Source organism: Sarcophilus harrisii, chromosome 2 (genome assembly GCF_902635505.1).
Source record: "Sarcophilus harrisii chromosome 2, mSarHar1.11, whole genome shotgun sequence".
Taxonomy (NCBI): Eukaryota; Metazoa; Chordata; class Mammalia; order Dasyuromorphia; family Dasyuridae; genus Sarcophilus; species Sarcophilus harrisii.
Window position 1 is genome coordinate 144,419,609 of NC_045427.1, and position 20,753 is coordinate 144,440,361.

Consider the following 20,753-nt stretch of genomic DNA (forward strand, 5'->3'; position numbering starts at 1 on the left):
TCTCTCTGGTAGGTATCAAGACCATATTTGTGATATAGAAGGAATTTAGAAGGACTCCTTCTTAAGCTTGTTTTCACCAGACAGTTAATATAGTATTTGAATCAGTTGTTCCTAAAATGTTAGGTAGAATTTTCTTGTAAATCTACCCTATCCTAAGGCCTTTTTTTTAGGGACCTCATTTAAGGCTTGTTCTATTTCTTTTTCTAAGATAAAGTTAATAAAAGTTAATTCTAAGATAGAGTTATTCTACTTCTTCTGTTAATGTGAGCAATTTATATTTTTGCAAATATTAATCTATTTCATTTAGATTTTTAGTTTCATTCGCATATAGATGGACAAAATAGTTCCTAGTAATTGTTTTTATTTCCTCTTTAATGATTGTGAATTCACCTTTTTCATTTTCTTTACTGGTAATTTGGTTTTCTTCTTTCTTTATTTAAATCAAATTAGTCAATGGTTTATGTATTTTATTGCTTTTTTTTAAAGGTTAGTTTCATGTTTTATTGCTTTAAATTTTTGTTAATGTCTCCTTTGATTTTCATTATTTCTATTCTGGTGTTTAATTGGGTTTTAAAAGTTGTTGTTTTTCTAGTTTTTTAATTTAATGCCCTCTTCATTGATCTATTCTTTCTTTGTCATTGACGTATCTGTCCTCAGACACTTACTAGCTGTGTAACTCTGTTCAAGTCACTATACCTCTATTCATCTCAGTTTCCTCAGCTATAAAATGAGGATTATAATATCACCTACCTCCTAGGGTTGTTGTAAGGCTCAAATGCAATAATAATTGGAAAATGCTTAGCATAGTGTCTGGCACTAGCTAAGCACTAATGATGTGTTTAGAAATATACAATTTCTCCCCAATGCTACTTTGACTGCATCTTATAGATTTGGTATATTGTCTCATTGTTGTCATTAGCTTTAATGGAATAATTGTTTTCACACTCATTCTTTAGGATTCAGTTATTTAGTTTACAAATGATTTTTAATCTATGTTTTAAAGTCTCTTTATTAGATATACATATTTTTATTGTGATAAGGTCAGAAAGGGTATACTTAATATTTCTGGTTTTCTGCATTAATGACATTTTTATCCCCAAAGCCAAGGTTGATATTTGTAAAGGTGTCAGATACAGCTGAAAATAGGCATATGCCTTTTTATTCTCAGTCGATAGTCTCAAAAAATCTATCATATCTAACCTTTCTAAAATTTTACTAATGTTCTTAATTTTTTTTCTTATTTATTTTATGGTTAGATTTATCTAGATCTGAGAGGGGTAAATTGAAGACTCCATTAATATACTTTTGTAGCAATTTCCTCCTAGAATTCATTTAATGTCTTTTTAAAGAATTTGGATGCTGTGCCATTTGATACCTATATGTTCAATATTGATAGTGATTCATTGTCTATGGTACCTTTTAGCAAAATGTAGCTTCCTTGTTTATCTCTTAATTAGATATAATTTACTTTTGTTTTATCTGAGATCATGATTGCCACCTTTTAGTTTTTTAGTTTTTAGTTTAGCTGAAGCATAATAAATTCTGCTCTAGCCCCATATTGTAAATCTACATGTATATTTGTTTCAACTGTGCTTTTTATATAAATAATATATTGCTGGATTCTGATTTCTATTAAACCTCTGTCAAATTACACTCTCTCTAAGATTCCTCAGGGGTTATATGTAATCTCTTCTTATATAATTTTGTTTAGACCTCTTACTCATATTTACTTTTTTATACTTCTCTTGAATCTTGTATTTGAATATCAATTTTTTATTCAACTCTGGTTTTTTCTTTAGGAACATTTGAAAGCCCTCTATTTAATTAAATTATGTTTTGCCTAAGTAGGATTATATCCAATTTTTCTGAATGTTATTTTTGGCTGTAGCTCTTGATCCGTTACCTACTCTCTGTTTCTTTACTGATAGTTGCTAAATCTTTTCTAATCCTGATTTTTGTTCCATAATTGCACTCTTTCTTTCTACTTGTAGACTGTTATCTTTTACCTGGGAGTTTTTGAGTTTTGCTATAATATTTGTTGGAAGTTTCATTTAGAGATTTTTTTTTTTTCAGGAGGTGAGTGGTGGACTCTTTCCATTTCTACTTTTCTAATTCTAAGAGCTACTATAGCAACAATTTTCCTTTATAATTTCTTGGAATATCGCAGAGGGCTGAAATTCCAAAAAGGTATGCTTGAATCAGACAACAGAGTACTTAAGGCTAATTACTTATTTGATGTGAGACAATGACTCTATTAGCATATGTTTGGATAAATGGCTCTTCTCACTGTTGGTGCTTGCTGAATGTTGGGTGTTAAGATGATCATAGGCAAGGATTGGAGGGTGGAGGGACAGAGGCCCAAGTCACTTTGCAATAGGACGAGGAGAAGAGAAGTTGGTGACTCCGGACTCCTGAATCCAGGATTCTGCTTGGCTGCTTCTTTCACTTCTCCCTCCAAAGACCAAAGACTTTGATTTATCCTGACTCTGGCTGACCCTGAAGCCCTCCAGAAAGCTAGCCTGTACTCTACAGAATATAATGCCTAAGCTCTTTTTTTGTTCATGATTTTTAGATAGTTTAATGATTCTTAATTACTTTTTCTCAATCCATTTCCCAGGTCAGTTGTTTCATACTTCTACTTTTTTTCAGTCTTTTGACTTTGTTTTTTTATTTTTTTATGTCTCATGAAGACATTAGCTTCCATTTGGCCAATTCTAATTTTTCATATTTTTATTAAATAGCTCTTATATTTTTTTCCTTTATTGATCTAACTTGCTTTTCTAAATCTTTTCTTTTTTGCTCTTTTTTATCTCTTTCTTTAATTCTTCTAAGAATTTTTCTTGGATTTATATCCAATCTGCATTTTTCTTTGAGGCTTTGCTTATAGATGTTTTCAAATCACTTTCTTCTTTTGTGTTTGTCATCTGGCAAAATGTTCCTGTTTCTAGTACTCATTCATGAGCCCCCTGAGATCTCATTTTGCCTCAGGTCTTATAGCCCTGGTGTTCAGTCTCAGCCTGTTGTCATTTCTGGTGCTAGAATACCTCTCACCCAGTCCTGATCCCAGTTTTTCCAGCTCTTTGTTTACCTTCTTAAGATGTCCTGGTCTGGAAAAACAGCGCACTGTAATTTTTCTTAGCTTTCCTGTTGAGAATTTAGTCTGGCATGTTTTTAGGTTATTGCAGAGAAGGTGTATTAGGTGAGCTGGGCAAAATGCTAACTCTTACTCTGCCATTTTTACTTTGTGACCTTTTCTAGGGGGTTAATAATAAAATGGAGAATTATCTAAGATAGTTTAATGGGGTGATAGGTTTCATAAAATTTGTCAATAATTCAATGAGAATTTATTAAATCCTTATTATGTTCCAGGTACAGTACTAAGCACTGGCGATACAAATAAATAGAAAAAAGAAGCTTCCTCCCATTGTCATGAAGGAAGATAGCACACAAAAAAGAACTGAAAGGGAGAGGCTTTTTAAACTCTATTTTGCAACCCCATACAGGGATCTCCTAACTAAATGCAGAAGTCATGAAATTCTGATTTATTATCAGTAAATGTCCGATTTGTATTAGCTATTTTATATGTCTATATGTCTAAAGTCACATAAAAATTTCTTGGGCAAAAAAGGGGTTTCAGATGGAAAAAAGTTTAAGAAGCCTGTTCTAGGGGATTAGGTGGTGTGGGTTGAAAGAGTTGGAAAGAATGGACTATTTTTCTGCTGGTATTGATATTCAAATTGTTATGCAAACGACTGATCCATATTAATTGATAATTTTTAGGAAATGTTAGTAGTTACCTATCCACAGAGGCAAATCATTAAGAAGCTCAAAGGAAAGTATATCTAAACCAATTCTGACACAAATTCCACTTGTCTTGATTTTGTGAGATAATGTCTTTCCCAGATTTTCTATCTCTTCTCCCTTCCTCATTCCTTATAGAAATGAGAAATTGAGTACGCACAGATTCTTTGCTCAAAATGAGTCCTATAACTATGCCCAAAGTGTTGTCAAACTGTACATACCCTTTGATTCAGAAGTGTCTCTGCCGAGTCTGTATCCCAAAGAGATCACAGAAGAGGAAAAAAGGACCTACATGTGCAAAAATGTTTGTAGCAGCTCTCTTTGCAATGGTAAGAAACTAGAAATTGAATGAATGCCCCCAGTTGAGGAATGGCTGAATAAATTATGGTATAAGAATATAATGGAATATTATTGTTCTATAAGAAATGATAAGCAGCAGATTTTAGAAAAGCATGGAAAGATTTACATGAATTGATGCTGAGTGAAGTGAATAGAACCAAAAGAACATTGTACCTAGCAACAAGCCTGAATGACAATCAATTTTGATGGACTTGGTTCTTTTCAACAATGAGGTGAATCAAAGCAGTTCCAATAGCCCTGTGATAGAGCCATTTGTATCCAGAGAGAGAATTATGGAAACTTGAATATGAATCAAAGCATAGTACTTTCACTGTTTTTTTGTTTGTTTGCTGATTTTTTTCTTTTTCATGTTTTGTCCTTTTGATCTGATTTTTCTCTCACAGCATGATAAATATGGAAATATGTTTAGAAGAATTTCAGTGTTTAACCTACAGTAGTGCCTTGGTGAGCAGGGAAAAGGGAAGAGAGAAAAAAATTTAGAACAAAAGGTTTTGTAAAGTTGACTGTTGAAAACTATCTTTGTATGTATTTGGAAAAATAAAATACTATTAAAAATAACAAAATGAAGGCATTGTTTCTTTGAAGTTTAGTAGTCAGAGAGACCTAGGTTTGAATTCTGCCTCTAATATTATTAGTTGTAGAAGAAGCATTATAGGCTATTTAACATATTAATCTCAGTCTCCTCAGTTGTAGAATGGGGATAATAATACATACTCGTGATACTTTTTACCCAATTTTCATGAGGCTCAGATGAATTACATGGAAAGCTTTATAAACTATAAATCACTAAGTAATGCTAGCTATTATTCCTGTAATGCTCATTTCCTTTGGCTTTCATGCCATAGACCTTTGCTGATTCTTTACCCAACTCCTATTCAGTTCCTTTCACTATTTTTCCATACTCCTCCCTCTTTATCAAGACATATTTCCTAAGATCTGCCCTAGACTTTCTTTTGTATTTTGATTATATTCTATCCTTTAATAATCTTAATGATTTCCATGTATTCAATTATCACCTCTTCAAAGATGATTTTCATATCTATACATCTACTAATTAATATCTTTCTGAACTCCAGTTCTCCGTTTCAAATTGTTTGCTGGAGATAGTTTTCTGGATAGCCTGCTAGCATCTTTTTTTTTTTTTTTTTTGGCTGAGGCAATTGGGGTTAAGTGACTTGCCCAGGGTCACACAGCTAGGAAGTGTTAAATGTCTGAGACCAGATTTGAACTCAGGTCCTCCTGACTTCAGGACTGGTGCTCTATCCACTTCATCACCTAGTTGCTCTCTGCTAGCATCTTAAACTCAATTTATCCCAAAATGAATTCAATCTTCTTCTCTAAATCTCCCTCTCTATTCTATTTCCCATGGTGTTGATGGCCTGGTGAAGTTTTCTTTGATTCTTCCATCTCTATTACCTACCACATTCAATCAATCAATCATTAAATCTTATTGATTTTTGATTCACAATTTTCTTCCAATCTTTCCCCTCCTCCCCCCCAGTCATTCACACTACTATCCCCCTAATTCAGATCCTTATCACCTATCATTTGAAACATTACAATGACTTCTTAACTGGCTCCCTTGCCTTTTTATTCTCTGCTGCTTTCTATTCATTCTCCAGTTAGTTGCCAATATAATTTACCTGATACCTTAGTGTTACTATATCACTTCCCTAATTAAAAACATTTGTCAGTTCCTTTGTTCTCCAGGGTATATAAATATAAACTTCTCTATCTGGCATTGAAGATCTTGCCATTTTAGATTTATTATCAGGATGAAATGAAATACTGATATTTCATACTATCCAACTCATCTTTTAAGAATTTTGTTTTATTTTTAAGTTTTGGAAGAAAACAAGCATTTCCATAACATAATCTTTTAAAAAAAATGCTTGTATATAAAACTTCAAATCTAATTGGAAAATTCCAAAAATTCAAGTAAAAAGTTAATCGAAACAATAATTTTAGCAAAGTAGTAGGATATAAAGTAAAATCACATAAATCATCAGCATTCCTATATGTCACAAACAAAACTCTGCCAGAAGATTTAACAAAAGACATCCCATTTAATATCATTAGACAATAAAATACCTAGACTTGCACCTGTCAAAACAAACCCAAAAACTATTATAAAAAACTTTTTATACAAATAAAATCAGATTTTAAAATTGGAGAAATTTTAATTGTTCATGGGTAGCAGGGCCAATGTAAGAAAAATGCCAATTTTACCCAAACCAATTTATATATTCACTGTCATCCCGATTAAACAACATATTTTTATTTTCAAATGATTCTTTTTCCTATTCTATGTCCTATCCAACTAGAATACTATAAGATGCCTTCTACTTAGCCTGTAGGCTGTATTTCCTCCTGATAAAGTCCTTTTCTTCTTTTAGGTTCAGTTCAGGTGCTACCTTCTTCATGAAAATCTTTTTAAATTCTCCTAGCTGAAAATATTTTTTTTCTCTCCTCAGATTTCCTTCATCATTTTACCTGGATTTCTCCTTTGACCCATATCACATTTGATCTGTCATACTTATTTTTGTCATTTCCCCCATGAGCTTGTAAAGGTCAGGGGCTTTCTCAGTATTGCTAGCACCTGAAGTATCCTCAATACAGCTGGAATTTAACAAATCTTGATTGCATAACAAAATTGAATTTCCTTCAGTGGGCAACAGAGACTTTTTTTGAGAACTGCTGGTGGTGATATCTGTGAAAACACAAGGTATTTTACAAGCTTTTGTGTGGTTTTAAAATAATTAAAACTTAAATAGCTTTAAAAAGTTTTAAACACTTAAAACAGCACTAAGATTTTTGGGACACCCTGTATAGAATGTGAGAAGAATCAGCCTTTACAGAGGAGAGGAACAGACTGAGGTTTACTTCTTAGTAGCCACTCTTGCTATCCTGTCCATATCCAAGGTACAGTGGGGTCAGTGGAGCTGAATTTGGAACTAGAATATCTTAGTTCCAAACCAGCCTGTATCAGCTGCTATTTGATCCAAGGCAAGTCACTTTGCTTTTCTTGACTTCAGTTTCCTTATTTGTAGGGGAAGGTGTTGTCTAGATAATTCCTAAGGTTTCTCCTCCTCACCCTAATCCTAAATCTCCAATACTTCAGAAGCAATGTTATCTTTGGTCTTTCAAAATAGTACATAATGTCCATTTTAATCAGCATCCAAAAATGGGGGGGGGGAAGGGGATAAAGATGTGTCCTCATTTGCTATTCTTTTAGCAGCCTTCCAGCATTCCTTAGAAAGACTGAAGGAGTTTCTATATCACAGACCTGGTGATGATGAAGTTGAACTTAATGATGTAACCAATGTAACACAGTGAAGGGAAATTTCAGGGCCTTGTTAGATCTTAGAGTTCCTTTTCTCTTCCATGTCCTCCCATGATTTCTCCCCTTTCATTTCTCTTTGCCCCATACCCATATGTATCCTCACTCCCTTACCCACAAATGACAAAGAGCTAAAAAGTCTCTTTGAGATTCCTTGGTTTTACCTTAATTCAAAAAAAAAAAAAAAAAAAAAAAAAAAAAAAAGCCATCAGTTAAAAACCAGAAAGATCTGGAGGAACAGTAATGAAATATATTTGACTCACTGTTATTTGAAAGAGGATTGAATTTGTTTTATTTTGCTCCTTGGGCAGAAGCAGGAACAGGGAGTAGAGTATATAGAGAAGAAATTTGGGATGAAAGGAAAAATTTAAAAATATTGAAACTCTACCCAAGGAGAATGAGGTACCTCTGAAATTAGTAGATCTTCTTTACTAGCAGTCTTCAGATGCTGAAATTTGGATGATCATCTACTGATGAGTGGAAGTATATTCCCCTCTGGACTTCCTAACAAATATGATTCTGTATATGTTTGGAAGTCTGGAGAGTGCAGTGTGTTTTGCAACCTATGGGCCCAGAAAGTCCTAGGATTGGAATTAGGACAGATGTGGCTCTTATAGAGACTTCAGGTCTGGAAAACCTTGAATGTTGGTTTGCAGCAACATTCACCGGGAAGGCTCATTCTCTTCTGGTCTAAGAAATTAGAGCGAAAAGTGATTTTTTTAAATGCCATATTCTTTAGGGGATTAATAATTGTTGGCGTTGGAGAATGGGGTTGAAAATCTTCCCTGGAAAATAATGAGCAGAGAAACATTTACTGATTAGTTTAATCCCAGATAATCCTATCTGATGAGCATAGATCAAGATATCCCTTAACAGTGTTTATTCTAAAATAAAGTAAAACAAAATCAAATAAAAAGTTCACAAGCAGCTTTGCGATGTGGAGGTGCAGGTGCTCTTCTCCGGAGAAAGGAATGATCCTAGTTTCTAGGGAAGATGCGGGGTGAGCTGGGGGGAGGAAGAGCTGGGACCAAAAATAAAAACATCACCTAACCCCCACCTTCTGTCTTCCCTCGGCTCCGGGGGTGTCCAGAACTGTATCCTCAATCTGTGCACGTGGCTAGGAAGTAGCCCAGGCAACTATTTAGAATACATGAGGATTTAAACTCTTATTTATTCCTATTCCCCTGTAGCAGGCTTTCTCCCCGTTTTCGGCTTTTATGTTTCCCTAAACTGATTACAAGCAATTATAAACGCTTTATCCCAAACTTTCCAAATGACTCTACCATATGCATAGTTAAAAGCTTCATCATCCCTGGCGGCAGCTGAGCCTCCGCGTAAACTGCTAAAATTAAGCTGATTCTGGGCGATGTCAAAAAATTAGGGTTTTAGCCACTAATATCGGGCCGGACTGGAAATTGTTGGGGGTTGGTGGCCGGATTAGCACTTCCAATTTCTGTGAGAGATTTGCTCTCAGTTTAACAGTGAAAGTCTCCTCGGGCGGTCCTCTCAATTGGACTGGACTCCAGCGCAACTTGAAAAGTGAATGTGGTCAGCTTTCTCTGCCCGGATATCAGGGCGCCCAAGAGGAGAAACTCTACTTCGTAAGGATGGGTGGTGGGGGAAAAAGACAGGAAAAGTCAGTATAGATACCGAATTCTTATTCATTTTTTCTTTATGTCTACGTCCCTTTTTCTGAGTCCCCCTCTCTCTCCTTCCTCCCCTCCCCTCTGGGAGTGGTCGGGATGTGCTGCATCTGTGACAACCGACGTAAAACAAAAGCATAAACAATGAGAGATCTAAGGGACCAAGGAAAGCACCCAATCCATCGTCCTCATTTTAGACTGAAGCCGGGGAAGGGACGTGATTAGCTTAAAATCACTAACGAATTAATGACTCGATTTCTAGTCCCAGGAAGCGGACCCACAACTCTGATCATCTGCAGCCTCTGTTTTCTTTGATGATTTAGATGCCCCAAAGGAAGGAAAATCAAACATTTGTGTCCCCACCTACGAGTGTCGAGACGCCCCAGTCAATGTTCCCTGGGCATTGGGTACTGTTTCTGCAGGCGATATTTCTGGGGCATTTCTTGAAGTCCTTATCTGATAGTTCCTAAGTCTGATAAGGTTCACCATTCACCCAGAACTGTCAGGGGAGCATGCACGATCGCTTGCTTACACTGTAGCGTTGTCGCATCGCTCATCTGATGAGTCGTGCTCCTAATAATTTGGTCATAGTTCATCCGCTGTCGAAAGTAATCCCCAGTTTTGGGGGGAAGAATAGGTTTCTGATGTTCCTCCAAGAGCTGATGGCAGAGACCTGAATGCATCTCTACACCTGAACCCGGCTAAGAAAAGCTCCTCAAAAGAAATTCCTGCCTCCCTTTCAGGTCAAACGTAATCGTCAAAAGCCAACCCTAAACCCAAGCAATTCAAATTACAATTATCCCAAATGAAAGTTATTGTTTTTCTAATCCCAGGAACAGCTTGCAAAGGGAGATTTGGGTCTTTCTTTAATAATGTAAAGTTAATACGTAGTCCTCTTGTAATTATCTTTATCAGAAGGCCCTTGTTTAATCTGCGTGTTTAGCAGAAAAGTACCAAAAAAAAAAAAAAAAAAAGAGTGTGGGGGGGTGGTGGAAGAGAGATCTACTTTAAAGTAGTTGATGTAAGCTGTTTGTAAATCGTTTGCATAAACAGATGAAGCAGGGAATTTCAATCCAGGTGCAAGAGCTGGGATCTGATGGACTGAGTCAGACTGGAGTCCTTTTTGGACAAGGATAAGGTTACACAACACATTCTCTCCTCTCTTTGCTTGCAGAGCTGAGGGTGGGGCCAACTACTAGGTGTTTTGAGTTAGGAGATTGGATGAGATGGAGAGTAGGTAGGGTGCCAGTAAAATAAAAAAGAAAAACTTAGCTATCAGCAGAGGAAATAAACTTGAACTTGTCCACATTTTCTTAAACAGAATTCCATTCCATTATAATCTTTTTTTTTGGGGGGGGGGAAGGCTTCTAGGCTTTGGGAAAGAAATACAAATTAGAGCTATGGGACGGGGGAGGGGAAAGACAGACACAGAGACAGAAAATCAGAGAGAGACAGGGAAAAACACACACCAGGTGGGGAGAGAGAGACAGAGACAGAGAGAGACAGACAGACACACAGACAAAGACAGAGACACGGACACAGAGAGAGACACACAGACAGAGAGAGACAGAGACAGGCAGAGACAGACAGAGAGAGGGAAACAGAGAGACAGAGATGCATTGTGGAATGGCAAGTTAGCTGGTATGGTTAAAGAGAGGAAGTGTAAGTGTAAGATGGGGAGGTTTGAAGGAAAAGATTGTAAAGAGTTCTAAATTCTCAACGGGATTTTGTTTTTATTTCAGTCAAAAGGTAATAAGGAGCCACTAGAGTTTATGGAGCAGGGGGGTGATGGCATGGCCAGAACTAAGCTTTAGGACAAAATTTTGGCAAAAGTTGTATTAGGGAGAGATTTGCCAAGTTCAATTAAGCTATTGCAAATACTGGAAGAGAGAATAATTAGGCTTATTTGAAAATCATGTTTTGCTGTGAAGCGGCACGTGTGAGCATAACAACGTGTAGGAATTTAAAAAAAGTTTGGAGTTTTCGAATTTTTCTCTCTCCAGAAACGTCTGCCCCTGGGGGTTTTCGTAAGGCCCATAAAAATGCAGCCACTAATGGAGTACGCCCGACTCAAAAAAGAAACGAGAAGAGGAGAGATGTTAGTCTTCAGCCCAAACAGCCTGAGGATGTAGGGGCTGGGATGGGGGGAGAGGGGAGATTCACCAGCTCCCGATACCTCATTTTAACCCCATCGCACCCAGCTTCCTCTTTCGTTAGCTTCTCGATTCCGGGGAAGAACTGACAGAGAAAAGACCCAGCTAACTGAAGTGGGACAAAATCTCAGCCTTGGGTTTAGGGGACAATTGTGCAAACCTGCATGCCCCAGCTTCATTTCGGGAGCGAGCAAGCTGAATGAGAGAAACCCACCCACCACCTCCTTCCCCTCGGGGAGACGGAGAGATGAACATCTCGGCGGAAACAGCTAGGGATATTTTGGGGGATTTTTTTTTGGTGGGGGGGGGGGGAAGAGAGAGTAATGTGAGCGACGTAATTCTGGCTTTAATGGTTACTGATCAGAATCTAGCCTGACCAAAAGCTTGGCACTGAGGCCCTCTAAATCTGAGGGGATTGAAAGTGAGGTCTTAGAAAAGAAAGGAAGATGTGTGAGTCCTAGGGAGAGAAGAGGGTGGATATTAAACTGCTTGTAGAACTAAGGAGGTTTCTGCTTTCGAAGAGGTGAAATTAAGTGAAATCTCCATCCCCGCCCACTCTTCCCACCCCGGCTCCTGAAGAGTTTGTTGAAGGAGGGGCGGGCTTGGCCAGGACAGATTGAAGGGACCAGAAAGGAGATGACAGCTGGACAGGGGGACGTGTAAGGGGAAGGAGGAAGAAAGTGAGGAAAAAGTGACCCTGGGAAAGGGGGATGGGACTTCCGAAGGGAGGTAGTAGCTGGAAGCTGAAGGGGGGAAGCAGCTGGGAGTTGAGCTAGGGAAGGGAAGGTGCATTATCAGATTGTAGGGAAATTGGGAGTAATTAATCTTCTGGAATTGAAAGCACGGGACGCCCCTAAGGCAACAGGACCCTTCACCAAGCTGATTGGAGGCCAAGCGCCTTCCCCACCCACTGCCCTGCTTCCCTGGCCCCAGGACCCAGATAAAAAGGTCTGGACCGGCTTCGCTCTTCCACCATCTGGACTCGGGGTCCTGCAGAAGCTATTCCAGACAAGCGTGGGAGGGAAGAGCGAAACCATGACCGGCCGAGATGCGAGTTCAGATGGCAAAACCAAGGGCAAGGCGTTGGTGCCCATTGGCCCGGGACATGAGAAGGCTTCCCTCAGTCTACGATCCAAAGGCTTCGCCATCAATGACTTGCTGGGCTTAGAGGCAGAGTTGCAGCCTCCCAATGGCCCTGGGGCTGGCTCGGGATGCCAGGTCTCCTCTGGGGCTGGACTGGGGCCAGGTCCTGGGGCTGGAGCTGGAATCGGGGGGACCTCTTTGCCCGGGGGCTCCTTGCCCTTAGGTCTGGGCTTCTTCTGTGGCTTTGCAGCGCAGCAGCCCCCGGCCGGTGGGACCCCCTGTCTACTGCTCACGGACATCCCCTTCCTGCAATCCCGGGGAGCGGACCCCCATCAACATCACGAGCATCACCAGCGATACCTGCTGGGCTCCGAGAAGCCCAAGGAAAGCATTTCGGGTAACTTGTGCATGCCTCTCCCGAGATCAGCCTCCCCCTTCTCACAGCCTAGGGCCTAAAGGGTTAAAACAAAACAAAACAAAACAACAACCCTTTCCCACAATAGCTTTTACTTTTGCCCCTCACCCCCTTCACTTTCCTCACTTTGAGATGAAAGATGCCTCTTCCCTAAAGTTCATTTTTTGGCAAATTTCTCTGTTTCTTTTCTCCTGATCCAAAGAAAGAGTAGAATATCCAGAAGAGGGAAAAAGATTAGTTCCGGGTTGTGTTGTTGCTGTGCCAAGAACTCTGCATTTATATTTAGAGACCTGAGTGCAAATTATGACTATTGTATGTGATTTTGGGAATGTCACTTAATCTCTTTTTTTTTTCATCCGAAAAAGAAGCTTGGATTATTTAAATATCTATCATAGATCTAAAGCAGAGAGACCCATTTAGGGCTCTAGAAATCATGGCTTTTCGATTTTATTCTCTCTTGATCTTGCCACATGCATTTTTTTTTTTTTTAATTTTCCTCTAATCCCTACCTAGAGTCTAACTTGTTCCTTCTCTGGGGCTGGAACCTCCCAGAGGCAAAAATGTATTTTTGAACTTCCCTTCTCTGCTCCCCTAGGAATCTGAGGTCAAGATCCGGCAGAGAAGCGAACATTTTAGCTGTTTCTCATTTTAGCTTTAGACTCCCGGTTTAGAAATCTTCAATCTAGGCCAGTACTTAGTTTTAATGCTTTTCTGAGCAAGGCTGACTGTTTCCCAGGTAGGTTCTCCAGTTTCCCTGGGGAAACTGATGTTAGGGTTAGGGAAAGTGACTAGACTTGTGGGCTGGGCTTCTTGGGACTAGCAAAATCAAAGATCTTCCTCTGCTCACAACTGCTCTCTCTAAAGTCCTGACTTTTCAGTCAGGAAAAGAAAGTAGTCTTGGCATTTCTTGTATTCTTGCTATTCGTACAACTATTTGCTTAATTACACTGGTACTTTTGACAAATTGCCTTGAGGGTTGCTACTTCTTTCTTTTGGCAGTTCTTCCATACCTAATTCCCTCATCTTTTGAGTTAGTTCTTCTATTCTATGATAGCAGTGCAGGTTTAGAATCATGAAGATCATAGCTCAAATTCTGCCCCCAGCACATATTTTTGCTGCTTGAACAGGGGGCAAGTCACCCATATAATTTCTCCATGCCCGGGCAGCTCTCTATGACTGAATGGACAGTTGTTGATTTGTGTTAATGGAGGGAGATTTTACAATGATGAATCAAGGGAGTTTTTTTTTTTTTTTTTTTTTTTTTTTTTTTTTTTTTTTTTTTTAATAGCAATCACCATGATAGAATTTTGTCTTTACTTACTCAAGCTCTATCTTTTCTTTGGTGCCTTTTGCTCATATATCCATTTCATTCCTTGCAGTACTTGGCCTTCCTTCAATCCTTAACTTTCATTATTCTACTAGTGCTTTTAGGAGAGTCTGAAAGATCCATTTTCAGGGTCTCACAATCTCCTCAGGAAAGACACACAATGGAATGCTTCCTTTGTAGATCTTTTCACATGTAAGATTTATCTGAGATGTCAGTGAATTTCAGTGACCTTACTATTTTCTCACTAAGAGTAGAAGCCCCAGAATAAAAAGTTCATGTTTAGACAGATATAGGGTGGGAATATAGAAGCTTTTTCTTCATAGGATTTAGGGCTCAAAGGATCATTTAGTCTAGATCTTTCATTTTGTAGTTGAGGAAATTAAAGCCTAGAAAGGAAAGATTTCTTGCACACAGTAAGGAGTGGTAAAAGATTTGAACTCAGGTTCTCTGATTCCCTTGATGGAACTCAAGGAGCAAAGGCTGGGTGTCCACTTGGGTGTGTGGTACAGGGGTTCTTCCCCAAATAGAGGTTGGTTTCAATAGCTTTTGAGATCCCTTTCACCTCTGAAACCCTGTGAGTGAAATCTCATGTTCTTTCCATTCTGAATTCCAGTCCAATGTCCTTTCCACTATGCTATGCTGCCTCTGCTTTTTTTTTTCCTTGCTCATCTTCAAGTTGATAGCCAGACAAAAGGTTGGCACAGTGGATTATGCTGAAGACCTCAGGTCAAATTCAGCCTTGAACACTTACTTGAAGTGTGGCTCTGAGCAATTACTACTGTCTTATTACTGCCTGCCTCAGTTTTTTTGTCTTTGTTTTTGATTTTTTTTTCATCTGCAAAATGGAAATAACAGCACCTACTCACTTGGGTTTTCAAATATGATAATAAGGTAATGTCAAATGATATAATATTTATAAAGTTCCTTGCAAACCTTAAAGAACTATATTGTTATTATTGAATTATGCCCTTGAATGGAATGTTACAGTTCTCCTTCTCCCTTCCCCCCAACAAATTAAAGATTAAAGATTAAAGAGAGAGAAAGTCAGGGGTAAAAATAGTGCCATAGTGATAGGGACTCTGGGGAGGAGCAAGTAAGGGAATCAGGGTTCTGCCATTTTGCTCTGGTTGGTGGACCAAATGGAAGAATGAGGTATCTGGAGAAAGTGATTTTCTCCAAATTCTTGCCCTGAACCCAGTCCTTAGTAGGCCAATCCTAATTATTGTTTCTGATAGTGTATTTTCTTTGTCTTAGAATTATCTAGGACGAGCAAACTGACCCAAGACTCTACTTCCTTTGGGAGAAATACCTGGAAACTGAGGTCTCCTTGAGTATTTTGTATCTATAAATGGATATTTATGTCTCTATACTATCTAAAGATATATAAATATGTAGATAAATATATGCAAATGATGTATAACATACAGTTGCCCAGTTCTTTTGTCTAGCTAATAACCTCAGTATGTACAATCTGAACAATGATTTCAAATTTAAAACATATATTTTTTTATTTCCTCCAAATGTAAACAGATGAAGACAGTCTGTCTGAAGACAAAAATGAACTGAAGACACCCACATCACATATTAAAAGGAAAAAGCGGCGGCATAGGTATAGTTTAATGTCGACTATTCTCTTTTCCTTTTTGGAGTTCTTACTATTGTAATTCCTCAGCCATAAAGCCAAGGCCTAGGTTGTGTAAATATTTCAGTTTATAATGGAAAAGACAGATATTATTTTGAAAAGAATTAAAACAGTTCTTAAGAGGACAATAGGAATGAGAATATCTGCTTCAGAACACATGGTCCATCTTTTACAATATTTTTAGTAGAAGACTTTGAGGGGATTTTTTTTTTTTTTTTTTTTTTGTCATTTTACTCAGATCTCTGGAATAGTAGAATGGAACTCACTGAAGAGAACTTAAGAATTAAACTTCTAGAATTTTCAAGAAATCTTGTCTGGTTCAAGAAAAGACCAGCAGGAGCAGAGAAACTGGTGGATGGGAAGATGAATTACTAGCTTTTTAATGGAGGGGAATAGGGAAGGTTTGAGGGAGGAAAGACATAGGGAGAAGAACTAGGTTTTCTCTTATACCTACATATCCATATCCATATGCATATGTGTATTTCCTGCAGGACAGTTTTCACTGCTCACCAATTGGAAGAATTGGAAAAGGCTTTTAATGAGGCACATTATCCAGATGTGTATGCCAGGGAAATGTTAGCTCTAAAAACTGAGCTTCCAGAAGACAGGATACAGGTATTTGAATTTGTGTTCTCCTTTCTCAAATTAATATACACAAAAAAGTCTCCTTAAATATAACTGTTACACTTTTTAACATGTTCAAAAAAGATAGCTATAAATATACAGGTAGAGTTTAATGCTAGACACTGGTTTCTTTTTCCTTTATAAATGGTGTCTTGGAGTTCTTACTATTATAGTCCTTCAAGTTTGAAGCCAGTTAAGAGTGTTCATCTGAATGTCTATATCAGGGATCTTAATTCTTGCTTCCTGTAAGATGCTCCTTTGCAATAACTCAATTAGATTATAAAAAAAAGGAATATTTTTCAATTTGCAACATCTAACACTCAAATTATATGTGATACTTCTAGTTCCTTTTCCCAATAAAGTCTTCCAAACCAAGAATAACAACAAAGCAAAAAAATCATGATTATTGTTTTTAAAATGTTAACATATAGGAAAATATATTTTATATTTTCAACCCATTTTTTCTTTTTTGCTGAGGATGTATACAAATTCCAGGGGAACTAGCTAGCCCTTTAATTGGCAATCGCTTTTTAGACAGAGTTCTTATTTTGAAAATTAACTGTGGATATCTCTTCTGAAAAGTTCCTTAGTTATTTAATCCATTTTCATTAAGCTGGGGTTGTTTTACACCACTAAAAGAAGAATTCTATATGCAGACAAAATGACCTTTCATTCATTTTCATGTGTCCCCCCCTCCCTCCTTGTCTCTTTCCTGGAATGTTTTTTTTAATTCCTTTCCAATCACAAACTAGGTCTGGTTTCAAAATAGAAGAGCCAAATGGAGGAAGAGGGAAAAATGTTGGGGTAGGAGCAGTGTCATGGCAGAATATGGTCTTTATGGTGCCATGGTGAGACATTCCATACCACTTCCTGAATCAATCATCAACTCTGCCAAGAGTGGGTTGGTGGGCTCCTGTGCTCCATGGTTACTTGGTAAGAAAGAATTTGCTACATATTGAATAGATGATGTTACTAAAACAATTTTAGGTAGGATTTATAAAAGAAAAATATTACAAACTTTAACAATTGTCTTGCAAATTGTATGCATTTATAAAATGCTAGTTGCATTGATAGTGAAGAATTGAAGAACCATTCCCAGAATTTAATCAAAGTAATTTTTGAAATAATCCTAAAATTCTAGAACTAGAAACCAGTTTGTAGTTCTTTGTTCTTCATTCTCAGAGATGACCAATGACATCAGGAGTGTAATGTCTTGACTTGCAAGTGAATTGGATTTGAGTGAGGCAGAATGGTGCTTTAACCAACCTCACTCTCTTCTCTAGAATCATTGGTCTTCCCAGATTGGTTCTTTTGTGAAGGCAAACCAGGCCATCTTTGGCCTCCATTCTTACCTTGCCTTTAATTACTGAATGGGTATTGCTCCAGACAAACTGGCACCTGGGAAAGACCTAGCTTAAAAAAGAGAAGCCATTTTAGAGAAACTTAATCCAATTTACTCATTTTATAGATAAAGAGGCAGTCAAAAGAGGCAGAATAAGTTATCTAAGGAAAGGCAATATGCCCTTTCAATATTTAAAGCTATTTAATTGTACGGATTTTTTTTTTTTTTTGCCTTGAATTATTTGGTGTTGATTTGTGTTGTAAACTTAATGATTTATTTTTGAGACTTCAAAAATAAAAGAACTATATACTGTATATGACAGATATAGGTAAATTGAATTTATAAAACCATATCATTTTAAGTGCACTAAAGAAGTTTACTATTTAAAGGAGTTCTATGGTAAATCACTTTGTAAAATGCATAATCATCTCTTGTCTTTTCGGAAAATCAGACTTTTTCATTATGTATTTTGGTGAAGTACATCTTTGTAATAGGAAATTCAATAAGTTTATAAAGTTCAAATAAACTTATAAAATAATGTTTTATGAATGACTTAAAATATCTTATTGTATAATCAGGAAACCTAATGTCTATCTTTGTGACTTTAGAAAAAAACTACCTTTCTGATCTAGGTTTTTCCATATATTTAAAAAAAGAGAGATAGAGACAGAGGGCTGGATTATATGATCTCTCAGGTTTATTTCAGTCTTAAAATATTTCATGATTCTCAATTTTCGTAGTTTTTTGAACTTTAGAAATCCTTCAATGAAATGCAAAGGATCCTTGGGAAGGCTAACATTATTTACTTTATCAAACATTTTTCAGCTAACATCTTACCAGAGACGAAAGGAAAGGGGACAAGGAAATTAAAAAGGTCTTGAATCAAGAAGCTGGGAAATATAAGAATACATGGCAATGAATCTGTAATGGTAGAATTTCAGACTTTGGAGTAAATAGCTTTTAGGAACATAGAAGCCATCCTAATACCCCTTAAATTATGTTAGATAGGTGATCATCTTCTTATAAAGCTAGTTCTTATAAGGCTTGTACCCACTTTATTTATTTACTCAAGTAACATCATTTTAATTGATTTTATGGTGATAATGGTATTGATGAAAATAACACTTCTGACTTAAAAATATATATATATGGGACCTAATATTCTCCTGTACAGTCATCAGTTTAAACTGGTAGATTTCTAAGATTCCTTCTAGCTCTATGACCCTGTTCTTTTTCTAAGGGATGCACAAAAAATCCATGGATGTGACAAGGAAATCAGAAGGTGAAGAAAAAGTATCAGAAAACTGGGGTTATGATCACTCAGAGGAAGACTTGAAGTCAAAGCATGGAGAGCCCCAGCTGAGCTCTGAAAAAGTCAATCTCCTGGACAGCTCAGAAGACATTGCTATTGATCTCTCCAGGACAGCAAAACAGGAGAAGAAAGCACACTGAAGGCCTTGGATACTAGGATCACATAAGTAAAGAATGCATCAATAAGAAAAGCATTGGACAATGGGAATGAGAAATGAGAACCTCAGAAGGAAAATAACTTCCTGTGGGCCTTCCCAAGGCACTTGGGGACATGTGCCTAACTAGCACTAGAATTTTTCAGATGTTAAAAATTGCCCAAGATGAATTATATTGATTTATTCTTGTTTCTATTTATGGAGTCAGGATCAGCTATGTTAATAAAATTTTCATTTTAAGCTTCAAAGCTGCTAAGGACAAATTAGTAATTTAGAAAAACCTCCAATTAGTTTTAGAATGGAGAGTTCAGTAAAAGCACTTGAGCTGATTAAAATGGAGGAAGATTTCCCTTGATTTTTGGAGAACTGGTGGCAAGAGGTGGTACAGGGATTCTCAGGCATTTTACTGATAGGGGCACTTAACTCAATTGAAGACATTGTATGTGAAGAGGTTTGCTTCAAAATACCCATTCTGAACCTTTAAAGAAGTATAGATCTTTAAATGAAGACAAAATCGACACAGCCTTATTAACTACAGGAAACTTCCTCCATTTTTAATATAAATATGACTTCAGACCATATTTTTATTTCCTTTGCTGATATGCAATAATTTTGTAAACTTCTGAAAGGGATTTGACATAACAGAATTTAGACAATTCCAACTTGTATAAAATCAGCCATATTTTCCACTTCCCTTTTCTCCTGAAAGTAGACTATTTTGTGAAATGGCATAGGAAATATTTTAAATTCTTTAATATCTGTAAAGTCGTATTATAAGATAAGGCCTGTTCTTGGCCTTATTATATTTATGTTTAAAAGCACTTTAGTTATTTGGAATTTCTGAATATTCCCTTTTCCTCCATTTTGTTTATCATTTATTTATTATGTACACATAAATAAACATTATGTATAATTTTGCTTTTCAATGAATATATTTCAGTAGATTGGAGAGACTGTGTGTTTTCATGCTGCCTTATTCACTGATGAAGGTTGTGTTCTAACAGCTCACATCACATGGTAAAGGAAGGGGCACTGAATATATAGTCATGGGGTCTGGCTTTGAATCCTGGCTCTATTTCCTGTATGACATTTGGCAGGTCTTCATTCTAAGATGATTTCCTACCCTGTAAAACAAAAGTAGTGGACTAGGCGATATTTTCTTCCAATTCAAAATCTTAAATCATATGATCTCTGCCTATAAAGTTTTCCTTGATTATCTAAACTGGATACCTAGTGCAGAGAGCACTAGGTCTGAAGTCAGGAGGAATCATCTTCCTGAGTTCAAATCTGGCCTCAGACACTTAAAAAAAAAAAAAAAAAACCAAAAAAAAAAAAACTTTTTATTGACAGAACCCATGCCAGGGTAATTTTTTACATTATCCCTTGCACTCACTTCTGTTGATTTTTTTTTTCCCCTCCCTTCCTCCACCCCCTCCCCCAGATGGCAAGCAGTCCCTCAGACACTTATTAACTGGGATCCTAGGTAAGTCACTTAACTATGTTTGCCTCAGTTTCCTCATCTGAAAAATAAGTTGGAAAAGAAAATGGCAGGATCTT

At 37.1% G+C, this 20,753-nt stretch overlaps 1 protein-coding gene across 1 annotated transcript; it reads left to right on the forward strand.

The window, feature by feature from the left end:
- The first annotated feature begins 11,162 nt into the window (after positions 1 to 11,162).
- Positions 11,163 to 20,105, forward strand: VSX1 (visual system homeobox 1). The gene is made up of 5 exons (XM_003758132.2): positions 11,163 to 12,777; positions 15,653 to 15,731; positions 16,256 to 16,379; positions 17,141 to 17,321; positions 18,971 to 20,105. The coding sequence occupies exons 1-5, from the start codon at positions 12,333 to 12,335 to the stop codon at positions 19,180 to 19,182; spliced, it is 1,041 nt and encodes a 346-aa protein (XP_003758180.1). The 5' UTR covers positions 11,163 to 12,332; the 3' UTR covers positions 19,183 to 20,105.
- Positions 20,106 to 20,753: the final 648 nt, after the last annotated feature.

What these genes read in the sequence shown, in the direction of transcription:
- VSX1 (XM_003758132.2), top strand. Translation starts at nt 12,333, where the DNA reads ATGACCGGCCGAGATGCGAGTTCAGATGGCAAAACCAAGGGCAAGGCG. An exon ending in GCCCAAGGAAAGCATTTCGG is followed by an intron (nt 12,778 to 15,652) that starts GTAACTTGTGCA and finishes AAATGTAAACAG; the next exon opens with ATGAAGACAGTCTGTCTGAA. An exon ending in AGGAAAAAGCGGCGGCATAG is followed by an intron (nt 15,732 to 16,255) that starts GTATAGTTTAAT and finishes TATTTCCTGCAG; the next exon opens with GACAGTTTTCACTGCTCACC.